General features: G+C 41.2%; 4 protein-coding genes and 1 long non-coding RNA gene across 5 annotated transcripts; 3 read left to right on the forward strand and 2 right to left on the reverse strand.

The window, feature by feature from the left end:
* Positions 1–614: 614 nt before the first annotated feature.
* On the forward strand, positions 615–1,781 carry LOC131106941 (leucine-rich alpha-2-glycoprotein-like). Its single transcript, XM_058056502.1, has one exon. It carries the CDS (start codon positions 673–675, stop codon positions 1,669–1,671), a length of 999 nt encoding a protein of 332 aa, XP_057912485.1. The 5' UTR covers positions 615–672; the 3' UTR covers positions 1,672–1,781.
* Positions 1,782–2,941: 1,160 nt separating this feature from the next.
* Positions 2,942–5,440, forward strand: LOC131106942 (leucine-rich alpha-2-glycoprotein-like). The gene is made up of 2 exons (XM_058056504.1): positions 2,942–3,013; positions 3,079–5,440. Exon 2 carries the CDS (start codon positions 3,079–3,081, stop codon positions 4,072–4,074), a length of 996 nt encoding a protein of 331 aa, XP_057912487.1. The 5' UTR covers positions 2,942–3,013; the 3' UTR covers positions 4,075–5,440.
* A 9,778-nt stretch (positions 5,441–15,218) lies between these two features.
* Positions 15,219–17,708, reverse strand: LOC131106943 (uncharacterized). Its single transcript, XR_009120173.1, has 3 exons — positions 17,256–17,708; positions 17,084–17,179; positions 15,219–16,030 (listed from the first exon to the last, which is right to left on the reverse strand). It is a non-coding gene; the product is annotated as an uncharacterized LOC131106943 (long non-coding RNA).
* A 92-nt stretch (positions 17,709–17,800) lies between these two features.
* LOC131106939 (potassium voltage-gated channel subfamily F member 1-like) lies at positions 17,801–21,913 on the reverse strand. Its single transcript, XM_058056500.1, has one exon. The coding sequence runs from the start codon at positions 21,779–21,781 to the stop codon at positions 20,333–20,335; it is 1,449 nt and encodes a 482-aa protein (XP_057912483.1). The 5' UTR covers positions 21,782–21,913; the 3' UTR covers positions 17,801–20,332.
* Positions 21,914–22,771: 858 nt separating this feature from the next.
* On the forward strand, positions 22,772–26,944 carry pdia6 (protein disulfide isomerase family A, member 6). The gene is made up of 13 exons (XM_058056501.1): positions 22,772–22,915; positions 23,239–23,383; positions 23,498–23,555; positions 24,369–24,495; positions 24,583–24,689; positions 24,770–24,903; positions 25,057–25,171; positions 25,278–25,418; positions 25,496–25,580; positions 25,789–25,861; positions 25,941–26,099; positions 26,189–26,285; positions 26,448–26,944. The coding sequence occupies exons 1-13, from the start codon at positions 22,897–22,899 to the stop codon at positions 26,520–26,522; spliced, it is 1,335 nt and encodes a 444-aa protein (XP_057912484.1). The 5' UTR covers positions 22,772–22,896; the 3' UTR covers positions 26,523–26,944.
* Positions 26,945–26,947: the final 3 nt, after the last annotated feature.

A 26,947-nucleotide genomic window follows, 5' to 3' on the forward strand; every position in this document is an offset into this window, starting at 1 on the left:
AATTTAACAAATTTAATTTCATGACATTGTTATATTATTAAGAAACCAAACATTTTTGGAATATTAGAGGAAAAATATTATATAAATAATAAAAAAATATTAAATAATAATGTTAAACAATAATAATAAAATATAATATAATAATAAAAATATTATAGGAACATAGTCATACTAGTATGAGGGGGAATCTACAAAATGTAATTATGCAGAAGAATTATGCAAGAAGAAAAAAAAAGTACCACTTCCACACGGAATGGGAGAACTTTTTTTCTACTCTATCATGTCAAACATGGCATGGCTGACTTCATGCAGTTTTAAGGTATTGTAATGGAAGGTAATGTCTGAGAGTTTTGTGTCATTACTGCCGCCGAGTGGCCAGAATACTGCATATCACCTGGATTTCAATATGTTTTGACTAATAATAGACCATAGTCTACCACCAAACAGCGCTCATTCCACTTTGTTCGACGGTCCTTCCACATGATAGTATTGATCTTCAATTGGTCAGAAAGTTCCTCCAGTGTTGACATGAAGTCAAGTGGTGGTTTTGTAAGAGTAGCATGTTTGCATAGTAAGTAATGATTACTTTGGGATATCGCTCCCTATCACTCAGTCATCTGCAGCCTGGCTGACACACACCAGCTTCAAGCATCAGCTCCTCTTCTCTTAGTAATGAAGGCGTGTGCTACAGCAGTCTTCTTCCTCTTAGGCTACGTCAGCCATGTTTCTTTAGCATGCCCGCCGCTTTGCAAATGCTACCCAAGAAGAGCTGAGGTGGTCTGCAATGACGTTCCTCTGATGGCGTTCCCCTCCGAGGGCCTCCCCAGGAACACCAGCACCCTCACCATTCAGTTCACCAACATCACGTCCATCACCGAGCAGGATCTCCAAGCCACGCCCCACCTGAAGGAGCTCCATTTGTTCAGCAACCGCCTGAGGAACCTCTCCTCGCATTTCCTCAGGGCCGTTCCTCACCTTGTCACTTTGGACCTCACGGGCAACAAATTGACTCACCTACCTGCAGATGTCTTCAGCCATGCTCCTCTTACTAGCTTGGTGCTCAAGAACAACCTAATGGAGGTAGTGGACGCAAGTTGGCTTCCGGACAACTGCAACCTGACTTGGCTGGACTTGTCTGGGAATCGCTTGACTAAAATCCCAGCTGATTTCCTCAAGAAGATGCCATATTTGGAGAACCTAGATCTCTCCAACAACCTCCTGGAGAAGATCTCAGCAAATTCTTTGGATCAGCTCACCAAGCTTGATCGCCTGAATCTACGCAACAACAAGCTGGACGCTCTGGATGCTTCTCTACTTGGTAGCACCCGTAACCTCACCTACTTGTTCCTTTCCAGGAACCAGCTCTCTCACCTCCCTGAGAACATATTCCAAGAGCTCACTCAGCTCCAACATCTCAGCCTGGATGACAACAAGCTGAGCAGCATCCCCACAGGACTGCTGGACCACCTTACGTCTCTAGATGACGAAGGACTGGACTTGACCGCCAACCCCTGGATTTGCGACGGTAAGATGGAGTACCTTTTCAGGTGGCTCCAGAAGTACCAGAAGAAGCTCTTCCTTCCTGAGACCATCACATGTTCTGGTCCACCGTCTCTGAAGACCCGTGCTGTGACGACGCTAACAGAAAGTGATCTAAACCTTCAGTCTTAGTCATGAAAACGTGCTCCATCATTTGGGCTTTACCGCTATTACAACATTGGTTCTGTTGTTCTTGTGTTGTCCAATATCCTTGTTAATAAACAACCATGTGGTTAAAGAGCTACATTTTCCGTTCTGCTTTCTTATCATCATTCAAGTTAACACAAATGTTGAGGAATAAACGCCTTGAAGTGACTGGAATTGTGATTTTAAATTGTAAAATAAATATTTGCACTGTTAAATCACTATCTACTGGATAGTAAAGAAACAAACATTAGGATGAAACAGTACCCCCCTGGGTTCGAATCTCCACTAGTAACATCACTGATATTCGTCAGGAAGAGCATCTGGAATATAAAGTGCTTTAGCCAAAATCAATATGTGGATCAAAAGATTCGCTGTGGCGACTTCGAAATCAGGAAAAAGCCAAAAGAAACAAACAAACAAAAGGATGAAACAGTACCATTCTTTAGTTTTACCCCAGTTAGCATCTGCCACGGTTAGCAGGTTTTTCAGTTAACTTGCATACATTTTCTGATTAGCATACAATATGAAGCGCATCTTGTCGTGTTATTAATACTCTTGGATGGTAAAAAAAAAACATTAGGATGAAACAGTACCCCCCTGGGTTCAAATCTCCGCTAGTAACATCATTGGTATTCGTCAGGAAGGGCATCCGGAATATAGAGTGATCAAGCCAAAATCAGTATGTGGATCAAAAGATCTGCTGTGGAAACTCCGAAATCAGGAAAAAGCCAAAAGAAACAAACAAAAGGATGAAACAGTACCATTCTTTAGTTTTACCTCAGTTAGCATCTGCCATGGTTAGCAGGTTTTTCGGTTAACGCGCATACATTTTCTGGTTAGCGTACAATATGAAGCGCATATTGTTCTGTTATTAATACACTTGGATTGTAAAAAAACAAAAACAAAACATTAGGATAAAACAGTACCCCCCCTGGGTTCAACTCTTCACTAGTAACATCATTGGTATTCGTCAGGAAGGGCATCCAGAAAGGGATGAAGCTTTAGTTAGCGTCTGCCACAGTTAGCAGCTTTTTTGGTTAACATGAATACATTTTCTGGTTAGCATACAATAAGAAGTACATCTATTAATAAACTGCATGAGTCCAAATGCGCTCTTAACATAATTTGTATCACAATCTTAATAGTATTACCTGCTCTAGCTAGCTGTAAGAATAACGGGCTACATCCTGCCTTTAGATGTGATGACCTTTGACAGCTTTTTAAATGTTTGCTTGGTTTTGTTTGCCTATTTCAACATCTTGTCCAGACACATGTCCTCGTTGCTCCCGTGGAACGCCGACTCATTCTTCAAAAAACAGACATTAAGGTAAGAATAAGCGATGGCTGACTGAGATTTGAATAATTCTTATATTTGTTTTTTCATTGGTTAAGATGATCTTCAGGCTTCTTCTGATGTGTGCTTTGACGACATGTGGAGTCCATGCTTGCCCACACTTATGTTCCTGTTTCTTTTCACCTTCGGGTGCCGAGGTGGAGTGCAGTGACGCCTCCATGACATACTTTCCTGTGGACGCTTTACCTCCAAACACCACTCGCTTATCCATCCAGTCCACTCAGCTCAGCACCATCCAATCGGCTCATCTGAGGGCAGTGCCCCTTCTAAGGACTCTCCAGCTATATCACAACAAACTAGAGAAGCTTCCTTGGGATCTCCTAAGGAATGCTTCCCAGCTGACCACTTTGGATCTCACGGGTAACCATCTTGTATGTTTACCTGCAAAAGTCTTCAAGCAGAAGTCACTACTCAAGCTCCTCCTTAAAAACAACCTCCTTGAAGAAGCCGATGCCGACTGGTTCATGGATAACAGCAGCCTGATTCAGCTCGATATATCAGGGAATCATTTATCCCACATCCCGTCTGCTTTTCTCCACAAGCTGGAACACCTACAACATCTAGACTTGAGTCACAACAACCTTATAGAGCTCCATTCAGGAACATTGAAGAACCTCCACCACTTGGACACTCTTAACCTTGCGAGGAACAAACTAAGCACCCTGAATCCATCACTTTTTAAGAATACTCTGAAGCTCTCACGACTGTTCCTGCAAGAGAATCATCTCACAGAGCTTCAGCCGACCCTCCTCTCGGGTCTGCAGCACCTTCAGATGCTTCTTCTCAACCAGAACAGGCTTCAAAATCTACCCCAAGGCCTGCTGGATGGCAAGAACTCGACTTTGCAGATGATTCTGACGGGAAACCCGTGGTTTTGTGATGAGAAGATGGAGTATCTGTGGAGATGGCTCAACGACCACCCTCACAATGTCTTCTTCTTGGATGAGGTCACTTGCACTGGCCCCGAAACGCTTAAAAACAGACAGGTGGTGTCCTTAACGGAAAATGAACTTAGTCTTGCCAGAAATGTGTAATATAGGGACTAGGTCAAAAAATGCCAAAACACATATTCTTGTAATCCGTCACTATATTGTCAATATGTGCTCATATGATGAGGTAATAACCACAAAAATTATCGGCACAAAAGTGACAAAATTGCAACAAGCCACATTGAGTCATATCAAAATTAATATCAAATTAAAAGGTCTGGATGCCGACTTTCCAGAGCTATCACCATATTGTCCATATGAGGTAATATAATTCCGTAATAACCACAAAAATTATCAGAACAAAAGTGACTAGGTCAAAAATTACAGCAAGCCATATTGAGTCATATTTCAAATTAAAGGTCTTGACGACGGCTTTTCAGATCTTTCACTACACCGTCAATATATGATCATATGATGATGTAATAACCTGAAAAATGATCAGTGAGAAGGCAACTATGTAAAAAAAATGGCAATAAGCCTTATTGAGTGATATCTTGATATCTAATCATCGGCCTGTCTCAGGCAATGCCTGTTACGACGGAGTATTAAAATAATCTGATATGCCGAGAATAAAGTTACAGATTTACGACAATGTCGCAAATTTACAAGAAAATGTTTTTATTTATGTTCCAGAAAACAAGTGAAACAAGTTTTATTTGTGTAAATGTATGACTTTATTCTCAAAAGGTCAGATTTCCCCCCTTTTGTGGCCCTAATAAATAAGACCCCTTGTGGTAAAAAAAAAAAAAAATCAATTTTTTTTCTTCAATTTTTCTGCAAACTTGAAAGAGGTTTTTCAGTATAACTAGCGTATATATCTTAAAACAGGCTAATGTGAAAGGTAAACAAAGCACATCAAGTCATATGTCAAATTAAAGGTATTGATGAGGATGTTACAGATATGCAACTATATTGTCAATATGCCCTAATGTGATTATGAAATAACTCAAAAATAGTTTATCTTGAAAGGATCACAATGTATATAATCACAAGTAATATGACTAGTTGTTGCCGTACATTTAATACATGCTATATGATGGTGACAATTTCATTTATTTTCTATGGGAGTAATTGTCTGAATGCAGTCAGAAATTAAGAAAAAAAGTTGATTTTTTTTGATGGCTTGAAGGAAATCAGACATCACCACCTCCCAGTTTCTCCTGCTTGCAGCATTGTGTGTCCTGATGTTTTTAATGAGTGTGTGGGAGCGTGTGTGTGGGCTGGAGCAGTGGCTGTATCTTCCAGCTGACCTCTTCAAGACTGTGTGTTGTTTTTTTTTTTTTTTGCTGCTCTCTAACAATATGAATCCCGTCTTTCCACCATCTCCCAAGAATTGATCACAGGATCAATTCATAAATCTTAAGTACATAAAACCTCCTCACTTATGAAAATGAAATTCATCAGTGAAAGAGCAGGGGGAGGGGGGGGGCGTTTGATGATTTGATGCAGAGTACAGTGAGTGCAAAAGGTTGGTGAAGGTGCTTGCGGGAGGTGTTCATAAAGCAAACATGCACACCCTTCTCTAGAAAGGCTGCATGTGGCAAGGCAGGCAATACAGTTCATCTTGTTCTCTGTCGAAAAATGAGCAGGCAGCTTTTGCACTAAATGGGCAGGAAGTGTGTTGACGCCGCCACCGCCGCTGCCTTCCCTGCTGACATTTTACCGCACCGTTGGCCAGTGGATGATGACTGACTGACACCAGGTTGGGAAAAGGTCAAACGTAAAGTTTTTCGCCAGCTGGAAAATTGTTTTGCTTAGACAATTTGTCGTAAAGGTTATGAAAATATTTCAAAATGTACAAATCCTGTCAATAAACATCTGACCACTATTTTCAATTCAAATAACACATCTTAGATGCTCGCTAATTCCCTCTTTTACAAGATTTCTGAATTAAATATTTCTACAAAATAACAGCAGCCTTCGCATATAATATATAGTATATCTATATACATATTTTTCATTAGTGATACTGAGCTATACAGTACAGAGTCTCAGGGCCACATAAAAAAAATCGGAATGTACGAGAAAAATAAGACGCATTACTGCGTATTGTACAGTATATGTCAGATGGAAAATAGAGCATAGCTCTTCAAGAACAAAGGAAATTTTCCCCAAGCTTTTATTTATAATGTGGCAGCAAAAGAGCAGTTTAACATTTAGAATAGCATGGCTAGCCCTTTTCACCTTGCTTACACAAAAGTCCCTCGTAAATTTACAATTTTTTTCCTCTAAAATGTACAACTTTATTCCTGTAAATGTACAACTTTATTCCCACTAATTTACAACTTTTTCCCATTAGTTTACGACTTTTTTTTCTCATTAATTTACGACTTTAATCTCGGAATCTGAGATTTTTTTTCCTGATGTGGCCCTAACACACCATTGTAATACAGTGACGTTCTTTATTATTGAATTATTATAATTATTATCGTGAATTTTGAATTAATGCATATTTTCAATTATTTATTATTATTTACCATTATAAGAAAAAGTTGTTGGAAATCTACTTGCATTAAACCATACTAAGTCATACCTCATATTAAAGACCATGACAAGAGCTTTCTAAATGTTCCATTAATTTGTCAATATATATTTTTATATTGACACAATGACCAAAAAATATATATTTGGATTTTCTGTTAGAAAATGTTACACATGCTCATCGCTTACTATTTATCCAAACCGGCCAACTGCTTCTAAAAAGCATCAGGAAGCATTTCTTAGATTTTTCCTTCACCAATTTTCCTGTTCGGTCCAGGTTAAAAGGAGAAAAGGGGCTCATTAAAATGTAACCTGAAGGTGCAGGAGAAGCTTCACACTGAGGCAGCCTACAGATGGACGCAATTAACATGCACGCTTGTTCCCGCTGAGTCCCTTTTATATTTGATCAACCCTCCCACACATTGGGACTCAAACCTGTGCGCGTGTTCAGGGGCTGCGGAGCACGCTCTGTGGCTGTAATCATTTGCAGCATGGAGTGGAGGCGATGAGTGTGGAAACAGCAACAACATCCCATGCATTAACCTCTATGTGCATCCATCACTGTAACGCCTTACATGCGTTGCATTCATGCTGGCTCATAAATCATGGCTCTCTATGCTTGACAATACAAACTAAAGGGAGGCTTTTAAAAAAAAAGTGCTGTTATCTCATTACTGACACAGAGGACCAAGGTCGCTTCCACAACGGCATGATTATAAAGGCTCTCAAGGGAATAATAGGCCATTAGGAGGCTACTGTTCGGTGCATGCTGCATGTGTTTAAAAAATATGCTCTACATGTTTTTTTTTTTTTTGCTTTGACTGAGTGTGACACGTGGACAAAGCTTTAATGAAGACATTTTACTCTCATTGACTCAATACGGACAGTCAAAAGGCTCAAAGAGAGAAACTGGACGGCTCCAAGATGTAGACTGAGCCGCAATACAACGGGTAGGGCAATGTGACGGAAAATTTGGACAGGCAAAAATCCTGATTATTTGACTTAATTTTTTGTTTCCGGGCAGCACGGTGGTCGAGTGGTTAGCGCGAAGACCTCACAGCTAGGAGACCAGGGTTCAATTCCACCCTCGGCCATCTCTGTGTGGGTTTTCTCCGGGTACTCCGGTTTCCTCCCACATTCCAAAAACATGCTAGGTTAATTGGCGACTCCAAATTGTCCATAGGTATGAATGTGAGTGTGAATGGTTGTTTGTCTATATGTGCCCTGTGATTGGCTGGTGACCAGTCCAGGGTGTACCCCGCCTCTCGCCCAAAGACAGCTGGGATAGGCTCCAGCACCCCCCGCGACCCTCGTGAGGAAAAAGCGGTAGAAAATGAATGAATGAATTAATGAATTTTTAGTTTCCAGTTTTTTGCAAAAACAAAAACAAATTTAAGTGGATGTGTAAAAAAAAATTTCAGTAACATACAGTGGAAACCGATGCTTACTAAACCACAACTGAAGCAATTAATCCTTTGCAGACACCCAAAAATATGAAGATAAACATTTTTTTATCGACAATAATTATAGTTTTACATGCAGAAAACAATAAGAAAGTGGTGGGTCCTTTAGCAGTTATACTAAAACAAAAATACTTTGTTTGGGTGCTCGAATTCACAAAATGATACGTCTTTCTGTCTGGGCTTTGTCGCCACAACAATCAACCGTCTCCATCCAACCCTCTCTCCCGCACCAACTACCCTCATGTCCTCATTCACTAAATCCATAAACCTCCTCTTTGGTCTTCCTCTACGCCTTCTACCAATATATTCACTATCTATCTTCTGGACATGTCCCAACCATCTCACTCTGGCCGATAACTGACTTTATATCCAAGGCTTCTAACATGTAATGTCCCTCTGATGTACTCCTTCCTGATCCTATCCATCCTGGTCACTCCCAATGAGAACCTCAGCATCCTCATCTCTGCTTCCTGTGTTTTCCTCAGTGGCACTGTCTAAACCAAACAACATGGCTGGTCTCACCACAGTTTTGTATTTTTTTTTTCATACAGTACAGGAAAAGTGGACTAGTTTTTTCTGCGCAATGTTGTATGATAACTGACACAAGGAACACAAACCGGTGCCAAAACCGAATCATACGCAACATAGGACGAAAACCAATGTTCCTCTATAATGTTGAATAAATGAACCAGTCATTGCCGTCAGAGCCCTTTTCATCCCTTTATTCCTACATAATGATATACCGCACTAAAGTTTTCATGAATTTTCCAACCTAGCTCACCTTGTGCTGTCAGGACTTCGACGTAAGAAATAAAGCACAAGTTCATTACAGCGACACCTCACTGACACTAATGAACATTGTAAAAGTTGCATACAATTCTGGATCTTGGAGGTTCCTGTGTGACCGATGTTGACTTATTCTGTCTTTGGACATTGATTTCTCCAAGCCGAGTGATCATTCACATAGACCCACACCGGGGACAACCTGCCCTGACAGACTTTAATTACCCCCCAAGCATTAAAAAAAAAGGTCAGCACGCAGCATTTCATCGGCAACTGACATCTAAATCTCCTCCATGGCTTCTCACATCCCGTGCCACAAGTTATTTAGGTCCGCTAACGATTGTTTCACTCTGATGGGATAGGGATTATCATCCGGCAGGGGCAGGGGCTTTATGCAGCGTCTATAAAAGACCTTTCACCTGTTGTTGGCCTGCTGTGCTTTTTGATGCCGCAGCGTGCTATACTGGCTCCCAGGCCGCAGGAAGAAGGTCAAGGCAACAGAGGAAGCTCATGTGTCAATGTTTCTGAGGCAGACTGAGATAAAGGGTCCGAAGAAGTATGGGCATTCATTGAACAGCATATTGATCTGTTTTATTTGACATGTGGCTTGAAAGACCTGGTTCAGGACACGGTATTTCTTCAATGCTGACATGGGGCTTGGTTTTAAACCTCTTAACATGCAGACTATGCACTTCTTTACCATGCACACACACACACACACACACACACACATACATCAGTTCAGGTTGGATGTAGTTGGAAGGGTTGGGTAAATCCAAGCACAAGTTGGCCCTCATCCTAAGTGAAACCTTTACTGTAACTCCAAACCTCACTCCAAACCAAACCCTAAACCTAGATTTTGTTCTGGCCCTGACTGGAGCGCTAACCAAACTGAAACTTAAGCCTAAATGTCACCTTAACCCAACACCAATACCTGATCATGGAACTTAGTCTAAATGAAACCTCAACCTAAAATCCAAATTAGGGTAAGGTTGCGTTAGGGTTAGGTCTATGTGTTAGGACATTTCGGGTTTTGTTTGGAATTCGAGTTTAGGAATTTATTTGAAGTTTGGTCTAAGCTTGTGGTTACTAACTCGAATCCTAGACTTAACTTTAAATGTAAACCTAAACTCTAATTGAAATCCGAACTGAAAATAAGACGCTACTCCAAGATCTAACTCTAACACAGACAACCTCAACTCTAAAACCAAAATCTCAACCTAAACCCTAAAACTCAAACCAAAACCATTACTCTAAAACCCTAACTGAACTAAATCAAAAACCTAATCCTAACTCAAAACAAACCCTAAACCCCTAAAACTAACTTCAACCCGATACCAAACTTCAAACCCAATCCTAAAACCAACTATAATTCAAACCAAAAACCTAGACCTAATTGTAATCATTGTTCCAACCCGTCTTTCTTCTGAACCTAGTCCTAACTCAAACCCAGAATAATCTCTACTACTACTACTAGTGTCACAAATCAACATCTGTTTCCAAATGTTTGTCGTTTCCCTGATCCAAATAATTAGCTAGCGCAGGACGCCACTTTCAGTTAGTCAGTTCGATGGTTCATAACAATAATGCAAAGCCATGTTGCTCTATTCATTTTCTTTGAAAACAAAGCTTCTTAGAATAATTGCACTACACAGATCAATAGTCCATCCCAGGGGAGGGCGGTACAGTAAGTCTAATGAAGCCTTCGCTGAGTATTGTTTTTAATTTAAGAGATGCTGCTTTCAATTAATTGTGATGGTTGGTGCTATTGAACAAGGGCGTTTTCCACTCCGATGACACACTGGTGTCTCTCTTTGGCCCCCCTTTTGGTCTCCAAGGCCAGTTTTCCTTAATGAGACATCTACACACACGTATCAGCTGAAACATGGACGATGTCCTCATAAAGCAGGAAGAAAGAAATAACGTTTTCATTTTAGGACACCGTTGCGTGATTTCCTGTTTAGTATGCGAGCTGTGATGCACAAGAGAGCCGTTTCCGTCTTTTATGTGCCAGCTGATCTTTGGATCCCTCCAATGAAATTCATTTGCAAACAAAGTCAAGCAATGGATGGATTGATTTTGGAATAAAAGCGAGGTGGCTTTAAAACAAGCCTCTGCTTTCAATGATTCATTAGGCTGTCAGACCTCAAAGAGTAAATTTACTCCTTTCTTGGCAGGAAGGTGCAAGGTGTTCACTCCTGCTGTCAGATAAGGAAAAGCACCTTAGCTAACATTTTCTTTGGCTGACATTTGAAGCAATTAACAGGGACAAACACACGAGGAATCCTCATTTATTTACATATATGTTGAATGGGATTGGATGAAAAAAATGCCTTTAATTTAGTGCAAGCAAGGAGGCGGGAGGGAATGTTGCTCCAGGTGTTGAAGATGGCTTCATGGAGGACATCCGCTGCCTGAAACTGATGTTTATTTATGTAAACGTCCCTTGCAATCCATCCCCAAATGTTCTCAATTGGATTTAGATCAATGGGTCTCAAACTCAATTTACTTCGGGGCCACTGGAGCTCCGGTCTGGGTGAGACTGGGTCGCATCAGGTTTTCAAAAAAAAAAAAAAATGCATTTATTAAAAACAAAAAAAATTAAAAAACTCCGCTTTGGTTCCGATTTTCTACAAGAAAAGCTCTGATAAAACATTCCACTGTTCTCAAATATCTTACTTTTTGTTTTTCTACACAAAATAAGATGAAAAATAAACAAATCAAGAATAAAGAAAATCAATCAATCAGTAATAAATAAATAAATATAATAACAATAATAAAACGGCAAATAATTTGAACTTAAACCACATATAGTTGGTGGGTAGACAAATTATTTTCTGATTAAAATTAACAAAGCATTATTACAGCCCTGTAGACATGACAAAACACGACTATAGTCACATTTATACTCTTTTTATTTACAACATATTGCGCAACTGCAGGGTCTTGAGACACATGCTAACTCGCAAACTAGAGAGCTAGCGACCTAAACGGTAGCCTTCAAGTTATTTCCTCTAAACTTAAATAGCCAAAAACTTACCACTTCCACACGGATAGGGAGGATAACTATTAACAGTTATTTAACCTTTAACATGAACATTAATCAAACGTAATAATTTTTTCTGGGTACATGATACCATACAGCATCCATATCAAAATTGCGCGGGCCGCACTAACATTAAACTTTCATATCAAGGCGGGGGTCTCAAACTAGTGTCCTGCGGGCCACATGTGGCCCGCGTGTTTGAGACCCCTGATTTAGATCAAGGAACACGCAGGATGGTCGAAAAGACTGAGGTTATTTCTCCGGAAGAGGGAGGGATGCCTCCTGCAACATCGCCATGTAGCCGTTTGACACCCCTGCACAATCTGAAGCTCCCTTATTCCATTGAAAGAAAGCATCCGGGAAAGCATCCCGGATCATGATGGCGTGTGGATAACAACTCAGGTGGGATCTCCTTGTCATTCCAGCCATGTTGGAGGGAATTAAGACCAAGATCAAGATTTTGCTCTTGTGCAAATTCCAAATTCTCAATTTTGACATTTTGAAGACCCTTCTCTCTCAGGTGCCATCTGAGAATTTTGAACTGGACTCTGCACCAGTATCAACCTTCATTTGGTCCGAGCATGGTCAAGTGTCTTGACGGACAGCCGATCAGATCCTCCACTGGCCACAATTAAAGGCCCGCTGCACTGTCCAAATACTTCTGTCGGTAACTGGAGTCATATACAAAGATTGGCACTATGCTAAATAATGTGATTTAGTGGTGACAAGGAACCTGAGCTGCATTCATAAGTGCATGATGCCAGCAGATCTTATTTATTCAAGGACTTTTGCATTTGCACAATTGCTTCTTGGGCTGCAAGGGTAAGCGTTTTATGAACAAATGTAAACAATCAGCAGTCACTCCATTTGGTCCAATACAAGGGATGTTTTAATTTTAATTTTAAGATAAGTTTAGTAAACAACAAAACTACCACAAAGAGAAGATCGTCGAAGTATAAGGAATCATTCAGCAGTATCTCGGGCCCTTTGGTGCATGTCAATGCAAGCAGAGAGGTCGTTTACACGCAAGCAAATCTCATCAAGATGAGTTTGAATTCTCTATTTCACATAAAAGGCTCCCTCATTCCTCCTTTGATTACAGCCTGGGTAAAAAAAACAACAAAAAAAAACCAATGAGGCTGTAACTCGCCTCCCGAATGTGAAGATAACCAAGCTTATGCCACTTTGTCCCCCACAGGCTCATATCTTTTTCATTAAAAGAAGAGTTGATGAGGTCATATATAACGTTGCTAATCTGTTAGCAGTAAACAGCGAAGCGGCTTTACAGTGGGGATCCATCATGTTTTTGACAAACACACATTTCTGTGGATTTTTATGATTCTGGCTGAACTTTTTATTTCCCCCCCCAACGACTTTGAAAGCAGTGATAAAAAAAAGTGAGCACACCGGTGTTAAAGTTAGTTTTTACAGAACCTGTATCTTCTCAAGACTGGATAACAGCAACATCATTGGGGTCTACACACAGGTCTCAAACCCAGTTGGATGTACCCTGAACACCTCCCCAGCTCCACCTCCTGGGAGGTCAGGAGAAACTCCGAGGATGGAGGCGTAATTGCGTCATAAAAAGTACATTTTCCGCATGTATTTGTTTTTCAGATTGCGGCATCATACGTATCTCATGAGTTTAGGTTTCAATCCTGTTTTTCCTATATTACACAAGCTCTTGATTAGTCTTGGTAATAGTTTTCTCGCTGATGGAATCAAAGCTGCTCCAGGGTACATTTTAACCACTCGTTCAGTACACAACCTGGAACACGCTATCTCATCCTATTCTGGAAAGCAACATGAGGGTGATTATTTCTTTTTTTCCTACAGCAGAGAATAAATCCCAAACGGAGGCTACACTTGGGGGCACGCTGCCAAAGCTATTCATGCACACATTATTATTCAAATGAAAGTGTTTGACCAGTTTATGGATGGAAATCCATTTAAATGTCTCATTTGTAGCGCCTCAGGACTCACGAGAAGAGCAATCAGTCTCCTTTTATCTTATCTTTTGTCTTAGTACTAGAATGTGTTTCATTAAAGCAGCACTATGTAACAATTGCACTTTAAATGACTTCCATAAGGACGGAATAGCATCTTTAACATTGGATCACCTACTTTAGTGGTCTGTAATATTGGTTGAGCATTGTGTATGTTTAGCAAACTGAACACCAAAATCCAATTGTTTATATATTTATATTTCATGAGGTAAACCTTAATTTAAAAAAAAGTAAATTACATTCCATTCAATACCTTTTGCCTTTCTCATATATTACACAAAATGTTCAACAGCACTAGAAGCTCTAGCTCGGTGTTAGCGTTATTTTTGCCTCAATGCTTGTACAAACTTTGCTGCGTACATGAATTATCTTTTTTTTTTGAAAGCATGTTAACCTGCCCCCCCCCAAAAAATAAAATATATAATTTTAATATATCTGAGAAAATATAAAAGACTACACTAGTAAGCTGCGCTAGCTTCAGTGCTAACATTATTTTAACTAGTGAGGGTACAGCGCTTGTACAAACTTTGCCATATAAATAAATAATCTTTTTTTTTTTTAAAAAAAAGGTATGTTAACCTTCCAAAAATCCGTAAAAATTGAACAAATATATTATTTTAAGATAGAGAAAATATGAAACAGTACAGTAGTAAGCTGTGCTAGCTTCAGTGCTAACATTACCTTGACTAGTGAGGGTACAGCGCTTGTACAAACTTTGCCATATAAATAAATTATTTAAAAAAAAAAAAGGTATGTTAACCTTCCAAAAATCTGTTAAAAATTGAACAAATATATTATTTTAAGATAGAGAAAATATAAAACAGTACAGTAGTAAGCTGTGCTAGCTTCAGTATTAACATTATTTTGACTAGTGAGGGTACAGCGCTTGTACAAACTTTGCTGTCTAAATAAATTATTATATATTTTTTTTAAGTAATTTTAACCTTCCAAAAATCCATAAAAATTCAAAGAAATTGTATTTATTTATTTATATAATTTTCAAAAGTTTTTTTTCCAACTCATTTGCTACCAAAGCCATATTTATACATCTTTTCCATTTTTTGCGCAAGAGGCACAGAGAGGTGATGATGCAACTCCTCAATAGAAGACAGCATGTATGGTACATTTTAACTCAGCCTGCATATTTCCTATTGAAATACACGCTCTGCAGCAACCAGGAAGTGAAAAGGCATCTCACCGTATTGCGTAAAGGAGATTACACATTGATGGGAATGTTTAATGCGCACGAGCGTGGGCCAAACACAGTTCAGTTGCAAATTTTTAAAAAATGTACATAATTTGCGGTGTTATGTCATGTAAAACAAACACTTTTTGTGTTATGCTGTTTACACATTACATGTATATATGGCTAAATTTGTGCCAAAGTGAAAGCTATGCTTGAAACGTTTCTTTAAATCACTAATGTGACAACAGTCCTGTAAGACGAGACAGGGGGTAAAGTGCTGTCATGTGACTATGCACACAGCGTGGTAATGTGTCATCATCAGAAAACAATGAGAGGTGCAGGTCAGATGGCAGGAATTATATTGCCTACGTAGGCAAACATTGCTTTTCAAATATGCTGCTGTGTCATTGTTGTCCACCCTCACTCCTGTACTCAAGATAGCTTTACTTAGTGTCCAATGAAGCACACTGTCAGGATATTGTCACAAGAACTATATTTATGTCGATTGGAAAGTGCCACATGAACAGCAACGTTATCTTCCAGTAATGATTATTTTTGGGTGAAAGTATATATTTATGCGCCCACAGAATGCCTCAGACGAGCAACACGTGGGTGTGAAAATAGTGATTATCCAACACGAACATGCATGCTACTGTGCACTGGAGGCGATGCTTGTAACGAGCGCTTGTGAATCTATATTTGAACGTGAAGATGCATGTTTTATTTGCATAATGTCCCCTGCACCTTTACCCCCTCCGCCCTCGCACAATGTAGGCCTTTGACATTCCGGCTCCACCTGTCACACCGCACAAAGGCCTTTCTCTCAGGCTGCTGGTCAGCCGAGATAGTCCGGTCCTGTTTGGAACACGAGTGGGTGGACGGCGTGTGTACATTGAACTCACGTGTGATCTTTATTTCAGCCTGCAGCCCAGTGGAGGTGCAACAAACAAGCAGTGGCCAGCAGGAGGTCACTGTGTGAAGGCAGAGAGGCCAATATCGACAGCGATATAATGCAGGGGTGTCCAAACCAGTTCCACTGAGGGCCACAAAGTGACAAATGAAAGGATGCAAGAGGCACTTTGATATTTTCGAAAGCACCACATGTACATATGCTAAGACGTTATATACAAAAAAAACTGCATATCAGCTTTATCATATAGATGAAAAACCTTTTTTTTTTTAGGGATGTCCCATAATCATCGGCATAAAAATGTGATATCGGTTGACATCAGTATCAGAAATACCGTAAACATCATATGTGTTCATTCCACCACAAGTGATATGTCATGTTACACATCGGTATCGGTATCAGAAATTGATATCGGCATATAGATTCCAGATCGGATTCGGAATCCAATACCGAAATTAAAAACAAACATTTTAAAAAGATACATCGCCGTTTGTTATCAACTCTTATACAGTACACAGCTTGCAGCGAGTGTGACCAATCACAGCGGAGTGGGCGTGCCTGCAGGCGGTCTGTGGGTGGAATAAATTAAATCAGACTGTTTTTGCGGGAACTACGAAATCCAAATAAATACAGCTGAATAGGTGCAGATTTTGGAAGAACTATAAAACTTTATGTGCTGGTTATCATGTGTAGCTGCTCGATAGGAGTCCATGACTCTGAAAAATTACCATAATAAGTCCCCTTTAATATTTTGACTTTATTTTTGTCAAAAAAAAATCAGTTTTCATGCTCAAATGGACCCGGACGCACTTCGGACACCTCTAATCTAAGGAAAACGTTTGTATACACAAAAAGGTGTAATGTGCATGCCTCGCCAGTAGATGGCAGTGTCTCCATATACAACATAAGCACCAACTTTGTGTGTATTTGAAGGATTAGGGTTTTATGCTGCCATTCGTGGATTGATTATACATTTTTCAATTTATTCACGATGAGTGTTACTAGCCAGAGATGCCGTATTAAGGGGAAAATCAGGACAATTTCAAGGTCCCTTGACTGCCAGGGGCCCCAAAAAATAGGTACTCACTAATAAAATTACTAATTAATAAATGGGGGGGGGGGTATAAGAAAATGGACCATAGAATCACCTTAATTTACACAAAAATATATTTGACTTACTTTTTGAAGATAAGTCGTGAAACTTCCAGAGGATGAGACGGCTTCTTTAAGGAGACTTTCCGTTTTTCCCTTCCGTTGAACTCACTAGCTTTCTGACTGTCACACACACATAATGGTGAGTGTTAGCTACATGGCTTTAGCTGTCGTTTGACGAGAGCCTCCAAAAACTCACCATACTCAGCCAAGTGTTGTTCTTCATATGCTTTTTACACCAGTATGTTCGTAGATTAGATTCCACACCTCAGACGTGAACAGCGACACTGCCAAAGATGGTAGTGAGGGTAAAGACACTACACTGCACGAAAAGGTCCCTGCGGCTGCAATATTAGTGCTAGCTAGCCACAGGTTCTTTTTGTTGGCATATGCCAATCACACAATTTTCGCCGGAAATCGTCTGTTACTGATAGGTGGCCAAGCTATACTCATTTATACACCTGTTAGCATTTATGCTAGCACCTTAAATAATTTTTAACCGTGATCTTCATTAAACATGTTTATTTCAATACTCTGTACCACCGTATTTTGCTTGTCCAAGAACAATGATTACTAACAAGGGCTACTGTTACCCACACTTACAACTCTCTAACAAGTGAGGGTTCTGCCTCACTTCCTGTCCGTCACCCCTTTTCCTTCCCAACCCTGGAACATGTCTCTCCATGGCAACATATGCGCAACTACAACACATAACACAATACACATAACACCCCTAAGGGTCATTACAATATTTATTGAAACAAATTTCTTATGCATTGGAAAACCTAAACGTACGCCACATGTAAAGAAGAAGAAGAAACCAGAGAGACATGTATTTTAACTTTTATCCATTACAGTCCACTTACATCAGGGCCGAGAGGAGGCAGTGACTCACTTGGTATGGTACATTATTACTACCTACAGGACGGGGGTGGAACTGCATCACCATTATATCGCTCCTGTATATTTTCTCCAATGTTATTCACTTCTATAGTGTTTAGTATGCATTACCATGTTCGGTTTTTTTCTAACAACACAATTGATTTTCTTAATAGATTTTTTTATTTAATTGGATTTAATTACAAACTTATTTTGATATATAATTTTTTTCATAAGCTATCTATGTAGTTTTTTCTCTCCCAATTTGAAAGTGGCATTAATGAATGGGATTAAATCTCTACTTCCTCCTGCTCCTTTTCGAACATGTTGACATCACTGTACCTTTTGAATGAACTGCCTTTATTATAAGGAAGTTTTTTTTTATTCCTTTTAATTTAAATGCAGTATATACTCAGACAAGCGTTACAGAAAATGGATGGATGGGTATATATTCAATTTAGCTAATCCCGCATTGCATGCATTTACAGTCAGTTACAGTTTATTTGCTTTTCTAGAGAATGACTTTGCTCCTTGCACCCTATAGTTACACACAAAGACTGAGAAGTCAACGCAACGATGAAATCAATCCATACAGTGCCTTGTGAAGTTTATGTTGGGAATAGCAGCCTGCATGCAGAGGTCACAACCTTTTAAACATTCCTGCTCTGCATGGATGGAGTTTATATCTGATGCGTTGCCTCACGCAGTCATGCAGTGTCCGAAATTACAGTGACAGGACAAGACACACCACGGACAGCTGTGAGTGTAAATGGAGCTGCTGCACTCCCTTACGGCCACAACATTAGGCACACTTGATAATAATGTTATGCTTTGGTATGAATTCAACAATGTGCTTGTTTTTGTGGTTCGCTACACGGGAAAATGGCTCTCAGTATAATGGAGACCACCACAATGTATCCCAATGGATGTCTTCCAATATGCAAAGTGGGGAAAATAATGCACCTTTTACCATCTAAGAAATATACATCTAGAATTGAGAGGGTGACCTTTTTTGTACATAAAATATGAAATGACAATGAAGTCAGTGTATCACCTTTGGGTACAATAATAACACTGAAAGTAACATTTATACACAGCAATAAAGTACAGTACAAAGATGAAGTTGTCCAGTCACATTTTATCCGCCTGCAGGGACTCGCTGTACAAAGAGATCAATCCTTACTCTATACGTCCCTTTAGGACCGATTCCTTCAAACTCATTTAAAACCTATAAGAGACAATTTCCCAAGTGATCTTGCAGTTTCCTGTTCATAATCATACTTTCCTAGTTGTAAAGGTGTAGTGTGGGTTCGTTTCTTTGTTTTATGCTGGCGTTTTTCAGACTTTTTGACAACATGTCCAAGTACGGTGTTAAAGAAGTCACATCACATCACATCATGTAAACAAAAATCAACAAGATAGCTTAAGTATTACCACTTCCACTACAGTAGAACCTCTAATGAGGTTAAAAACTGAAATAGTTTCCCCATAGAAAGTAATGGAACTATAAATAATCTGTTCCAGGGTCAAACTGTTGTCGTCTTTATGAACTGTACAGGTAATGTTCTTAGTCTACTGTTTACATGAGGATGTTAACACAATAAAAGGGTCAGACTTGAACTTTAACGACAAATATCATTCATAATTTTAGTTAGAGCATAAAAAACCTGACTTTTTAGACGTGTTTTTTAAGATTATTATAGCCCTAGTCACCTTTACACTCATTGTTTACACCACATTGCGACTCTTATGCTGCAGGGATAGCCGTTAGCTCCCAAGCTAGCAGACTTATTTTTTTTGTCAACTTAAGAAGCCAAAAACTTACCACTTCCACACTGGATATGAGGATAACTTTTTTTCCCACTCATGTCAGACATGCCAAAGCTGACTTCAGTGTTAAGGTAGTGTAATGTTTAATATTGCCACCTAGTGACCAGAATACTACATATCAAATTGATTTCAATATTTTGATAAATAATAGACCACAAAACAGCAATCGTTTATGAATTAATTTCTGAAAAAACATGATATAGCGAGGGACGAATGTATTCCGAATTGCACAAAGTCTTTGTTTGACCTTTTAGTGAGTCATGTGTCACGTTTTTTTTCAACATTTTAAGTGTAAAAAGAAGCTAACTACATTAAAATATATAAATAAATAGTCTATGTGATGCTGGAGTGCTTTGAATATGAGATTACTTCTTGTAACTTCATGTTAGAAAGTTTAGAAAAATGCACTTTAATGCTGATTTTTTTGTGTTTTGTACAGCATTTGGGGCATGAAAAGAATTTTCATGAAAACTGCAGACTTTAAGACCTCATGGGTGTTTGAATTTAGAGGTTCCACTGTATATATACTTATTTTTATTTTTAAATTGCACCCTCCTCCCTGCTCTTTCAGCTGTGCTCCCCAAGCTGGCGTCCATGTTGGGGGTCTGGGTGGTCGCCGCTCCCCTGCAGTGGGCCTTCAGCAACGACATGTCGGTGCCCCCCCACGTGACACCCGTGTTTGTGGGTGTCGACCTGCCCTCCATCATTACCCGAGCGCAAGGCCATCAGTTCAATCTCATGCTTGGCAGCCGTCTCCAGCACCTGCTGCTTGTTGTAGAACAAGACAAAGTTGTTGATGATGGGATGGATGGGTAAAGCGATGGCGATCACGCCGCACAGGAAGCTGATGGCGGCGTTGCACCTCCCTAAAGTGGTCTTGGGGTACACGTCTCCGTAGCCCACCGTAGTCATGGTGATGACGGCCCACCAGAAGGACTGCGGGATGCTGGTGAATAAGGTCTCAGGGTGGTTCTGCTCCATGGTGTAGCCCAGTGCGGAGAAAAGGAACACCCCGACGCCCATGTACATGAGGAGTAGGCCCAGCTCCTTCAAGCTGCTCTTCAGGGCAGATGTGAGGGTCTGCAGACCTGAAGAGTGGCGCGCCAGCTTGAAAATACGCGCAATGCGCATTATACGTAAAGCCTGCACCGCCTGCTGCACGTTGGCCAGCTCCATCACGCCTGCACCCAGAGAGGTCAGAAGGAGCACCATGAAGAAGGGCATGATGGCCATGAAGTCGATGATGTTCATGAAGGCTAGCATGAATTTGACTTTATTGGGCGAGGAGATGAGGCGTAGGATGTACTCGATGGTGAACCAGCCGATGCACACCGTCTCGATGACCTCCAAGGTGGGGTGCTCCATGAGGTTGCCCTCTTGGTCCTCCACCTGCATATCCGGGATGGTGCCTACACACATCACCACAGAGGAGATGAGGATGAAGATAAAGGAGATGATGGCGATGATATGTGCAGGGAAGGAGGACTCCGGCTTCTCCATGAGCCTCCACAAGCACGTCTGGAATCGCTGCCAGCCACTTGCTGTTGGATCTCCTTCCCGGTCCACCAGGATAGTCCTCACCTTCTCTGCAATTTCTGCAAGTTCTTCTTCCACCTCCTTTAAGTTGCTCTTGCAGCACTCATCCAAGTAATCAGAGCCAACTTTCCAAAACTCCATCTCCTTCATGAAGCAGATGGGGCAGATGCCTCGCTTCACGTGGATCTCCCCGTAGTAATAAAGCTCAGTAATGCACCTGAACGCATCTGGATCCCTGTCAAAGTAAAACTCTCCGTTATCCGGGTCGTAGTCGTCACACATCGTAGCGATATCCTCCGTGGACTGGTGAGACATGGAGTTCACCAGCTCGGCCAAGCGGGTGTCCGGGAAGCGGTTGAGAACGTCCCCGCAAAACACCTGTTTCACCCCACCGATGTTCACCACGATCTCCGAGTAGTCGCTGCTGCTGGCTTCGGAGCCGCTCCAGTCCGCATGTCTGCTCCTGTGGGTCCCCCACATCGTTATGAGGAGGGGTGATTCTCTTAAACTTGTTGGACAAGTCTGAGTAAGTCAGCAGGGTACTTTAAAACATGTAAAAAAAAATGAAAGTCATACGTCGTTTCTGTGAGAAGTCTCCTTGCGTTTGGAAGCTGTGCGCACCGACTAAGTTGGATATGAAGCGAGTGTGGTGTTAAGTGAGAAACAACCAAGCCTTCCACTTCCGGTTTATTTATAAGGATTTTACTTTGAAGGCTCGATTTGATTTCCTTTCTGAACAGTGTTGTAGAATATTATCGATTCATTGATCCAGTTACACGAACGACGAGTATGGTCATTGCATAAAATTAATATTTATATTGATTCCTTACATATTTAACTAATTGTCTGTTGGTGAGTGCTTAATAATTTTGTTGTCAGAATTGGGCCATTGAAATACAGTAATGTTAGCCAAAGGGATAATTATTTTACGGTATCTTCTTAATCTCATTTGTAAATACGAAAAAGATAATGGTACAAGCTGGGGGGGGAAACACATTTAAAAGACTTAATACGTGCTTGGTACTTACAATAGAAGTAATTTGTCTCCACCTAGTGCTTAATCTGCCACACTCCCACAAAAAGTAGTCCTCATTTGACTTGTAACCATACTAACTTTTTTTAACTATTTGAATTAAATCGCTGTGATATTTTAGTACTTTGAATAACTACTAGTGATACTATTTTTTTTTAAAACGGTGGTCGTGGTGTTGAGATCATGTGTTTACTTGCCTTGTAGCGTCCAAAAATGTTAAGCTTCAATTCGGGAAAGCACAATATGTAGACTTTCACCACCACTTTTTCGAAAAGTATTATTGCACTCTAAAAATAAACAACTTTTAGATATTTCTTTTGGGAACTCGTCCTTTAGGTATTCGTCATTTCCCACGTTTCACCAAATTGTTGGTGAACGTAGCACTACCTTTAACCTTACACGGCGCCTTCTGATTGGTCGGCTGCTAGGAGCGCTCATTTTCAGCCAATCGGCGTGGGCCACGGTGAGTCTCGTCCACTGACTCTTCTGCTCGGCGCTACAGCAGCAACCGTTGTGTGTTTGTTTGCTAGCAAGAGAATAAGTCGTGGGAGAGCCTCAAACCATGAAATCACAACTTTTTGGTGAGTCAGACTTGTGCTGTAGTTTTCGTAACTTCTTTGACACGTTACAAATGTGGCGTTTGTTTGAGAACAGCTTTTCAGGAAGATTAGCTTTGTTTGGCTAGCTTGCAGAACGAAATGTTTGGAGGCCCCTCTAATTCAATACAAACCTCAATTTTAAGCAACAACGTGCTCATGTTATATTACTCGTATTAGTGTTTTTTAAGCCGTATCATATAATTTATATTATTCGTGTTTTACATTGACTGATATAGCTGTGCTATGCTTCAGTACGTTGTATTTGGTCTTATATATATATATATATATATATCATATTTTTGCAGGAGTGTCGTTGGGTTGCTCGCTGCTTGTGTGTATCAGCTCCTTTTATTCCTCCAGCGATGATGTCATCGAATTGACCCCATCCAACTTCAATAGCGAGGTGATCCAAAGCGACAATCTGTGGCTGGTGGAGTTCTATGCTCCCTGGTGAGTGAACACACATCTGGGCTGGGAGTGTTCCACTAGAACTAAATCATGCTGAGCTACTTGTACGCACAAATGATTGATAGCAAATTAACAGTCATCACATGACATTTACAGGTGCGGACACTGTCAAAATCTGACGCCAGACTGGAAGAAGGCAGCCACAGCCCTCAAGGTAAACACCGTTTGTGCTGTTAGGATACATTTAGTTTAATGGGAATGCATACTAAGAAGCTTGTGGAGTTGTGGATTTTGCCCTAATGTTCACTTTCTTGCTGTAAGGTTCTATTTGCTTCTGTATTGGCTATTAGTACAAAGTACCAAGCGTATATGTCTATAAATTACACACATACTAATGTTACCTTACCCAGATGTTTCAGTATTTGACTCCATAGTCTCAAAGTGGCCACAGAGCTCTTTTCATGCTGCCCTCAGTCTCTTCTTGGATGAAACACATGAATAATGAGTCTCATTCCGTGCCACTTTTTAGGCTATTGTAACATTTGAGGATACATGGCTAAAATGGAGGCTGCACGGCGGTCGAGTGGTTAGCGCGCAGCCCTCACAGCTAGGAGACCCGAGTTCAATTGTTTAATCCCACCCTCGGCCATGTCTGTGTGGAGTTTGCATGTTCTCCCCGTGCATGCGTGGGTTTTCTCCGGGTACTCCGGTTTCCTCCCACATTCCAAAAACATGCTAGGTTAATTGGCGGCTCCAAATTGTCCATAGGTATGAATGTGAGTGTGAATGGTTGTTTGTCTATATGTGCACTGTGATTGGCTGGCGACCAGTCCAGGGTGTACCCCGCCTCTCGCCCGAAGACAGCTGGGATAGGCTCCAGCACCCCCGCGACCCTCGTGAGAATAAGCGGTCATGAATGGGCCAAAATAAACATATTAAAGTTAGCGTACCCTGTTGGTGGAGTAGTGTACTCCATAGTCTCCACTTGGACATGCTTGAATGTTGTCCTTCCTGTGCCGCCTCACAGGGTATTGTGAAAGTTGGTGCAGTAGACGCAGACCAGCACAAGTCTCTGGGAGGCCAATATGGCGTCAGAGGCTTCCCCACCATCAAGATCTTTGGTGCAAACAAGAACAAACCAGAGGATTATCAAGGTAATCAAGGAGAGCATGTTCTACCTCATTTTTGAGCTCCATTCAAAAAGCGATGCCAACTCATTTGAAGTTCCTTGCATCCCTCAGGTGGACGCACGAGCCAGGCTATCGTGGACGGAGCTATGAGCGCTCTACGCACTCTTGTCAAAGAGCGTCTCAGCGGCAAGTCTGGCAGCTCTGGGTACAACAGACAGGTATGAGATGACTCAAATGAGCTTTAATGTTGCTTATTAAAAGCTGAGTGTCACCCCCCCTCCCTCGCAATCGTCAATAGAGTGGTGGTGACAGTGGAGGCAGCAAAAAGGACGTGGTGGAGCTCACAGACGACAACTTCAACGAGATGGTCCTGGAGAGCAACGAAGTGTGGATGGTGGAGTTCTTCGCCCCCTGGTGTGGACACTGCAAGAAGTGAGTTGTACTCTTGGAAAGTGATTTTTGTAGTGTGTACAACAAAAAATGAACCCTTAATGTCACACAAATGAATAAGTTAAACAAATTTTGGGGAAGACAATACTTGTAAAGTTGCAAAAGACATTGAACTCCTGTTTGTGCAATCGCCAGTCTGGAGCCTGAGTGGGCAGCCGCCGCTACAGCCGTCAAGGAGCAGACCAAGGGCATGGTTCGCCTCGGAGCTGTGGATGCAACGGTACATCAGGGTGTGTCCAGCCGCTATGGGGTGAGTATCACAGCATGAATGTAGTACAGCACATTGATCATTCATTGCAATCAAGCGGTGCACTCTTAACTTAAAATACCTGCTCTCTCTCTCTCCGCCTGTGCAGATCCGAGGCTTTCCCACCATTAAGATATTCCGCAAGGGCGAGGAGCCCGAGGACTACCAGGGAGGACGCTCCCGAAGCGACATCATCGCCAGGGCTCTGGATCTGTTCTCTGATAACGCCCCAGCTCCTGAACTAGTAGAGGTCAGTTAGCGTCAAGACAAAAGTATGTAGACACAGGAAGTCGGAAAAATAACAGCCTGAATGTGTCGGTCGTGCAGATCATCAATGAAGACACCCTGAAGAAGACATGTGAGGACAGTCAGCTGTGCATCATCTCCGTCCTGCCGCACATTTTGGACACAGGTGAGACACACATCTGCGTATTGGTTTCTTTTCTTTAAATTGGGAATAGGCGGTAGTTTGATGGCATAAAACAGCTCACAAGTTAATTAACTCAACATTTTCTAGCAGGAAGATGCTTTGACAAGACTCAATTTTGTCTAACTGCACTTTCTGTAACCGTACTAAATATTTGAGTGCATCTAAAGTCTGTACTTTTATATGTCAACAGGTGCTGCTGGTAGAAACAGCTACTTGGACGTAATGATGAAGATGGCGGACAAGTACAAGAAGAAGATGTGGGGGTAAGAACTGACGGACGGACTAGAGTCTTCGGAATCTCGTTGGATTAGCGACTTAACAGGTTTCTCCTTCTTTCATCAGCTGGCTGTGGACCGAGGCTGGCGCTCAGATGGAGCTTGAGGCCTCCCTGGGTATCGGTGGCTTCGGCTACCCGGCCATGGCCGCCATCAACACGCGCAAGATGAAATTCGCTCTCCTCAGGGGCTCCTTCAGCGACACCGGTATTCACGAGTTCCTCAGGTGAGGCCTGCATGCTCCGTTTGTGTTTTTGAGAAAGCACGGAAAGAACATTTAAAAGCAGCAAGGAATAACACACTTTATTTTTGCAGGGAGCTTTCTGTCGGTCGAGGCTCCACCGCCACGTTGGGAGGCGGAGTCATGCCTAAAATTCACACCGTTGAACCCTGGGATGGTAAAGATGGACAGGTGAGGGCAACATTTCAATGACCAGAGTGTTATGATGTTAAGTGTTAGGTTACCATATATGCATAATTGTCTAAAGTACTTTTTAAATGGCATCATCTGAAAGTATTTTTTTAAGAGAAACAAAAAAAAAACATGCTCATTTTGTTATTTTCTATCACCCAGCTTCCTGAGGAGGAGGACTATGACCTTAGTGACGTGGAACTTGATGATGTCACCTATGACAAAACTGAGTTATGAGAAGAAAAAAAAAACAATAGGGGAGGAGGGGGGACCAGGATCCGACCCAGACTGTTAAGCTTGGATCTGGTCTGGTCCTATACGACCTTCACCTTCCCTTCTCCTGTGGATGGATGGAAGGCCCGTTCGGTCGCAGTTACTGAAATACTCCAGAGGAGGCGCCTCATTTCTCACGTCGTTTGTCACACAGTGGGGGGTGGGGGGCACTGTTCATCCCCCAGTTAACTGCTGAAACAATGGAGCATATTTAGAAAGGAGGGCAGGACGTTTTGATTGTAATCTTTCCATTGTTCATTTGTCTCTTTCTCAAAGCGCCTATTTTAAAATGTGGATTCAAAATACTTAAATGTCAAACCTCCGTATTTTTTTTTTCTGTTCTGATTCAATGGGTGAGTCCCTCGGTGGGTTGAGAAGACAGAAGACAG

The sequence above is a fragment of the Doryrhamphus excisus genome, chromosome 19, assembly GCF_030265055.1.
Source record: "Doryrhamphus excisus isolate RoL2022-K1 chromosome 19, RoL_Dexc_1.0, whole genome shotgun sequence".
NCBI classification, from domain to species: Eukaryota; Metazoa; Chordata; class Actinopteri; order Syngnathiformes; family Syngnathidae; genus Doryrhamphus; species Doryrhamphus excisus.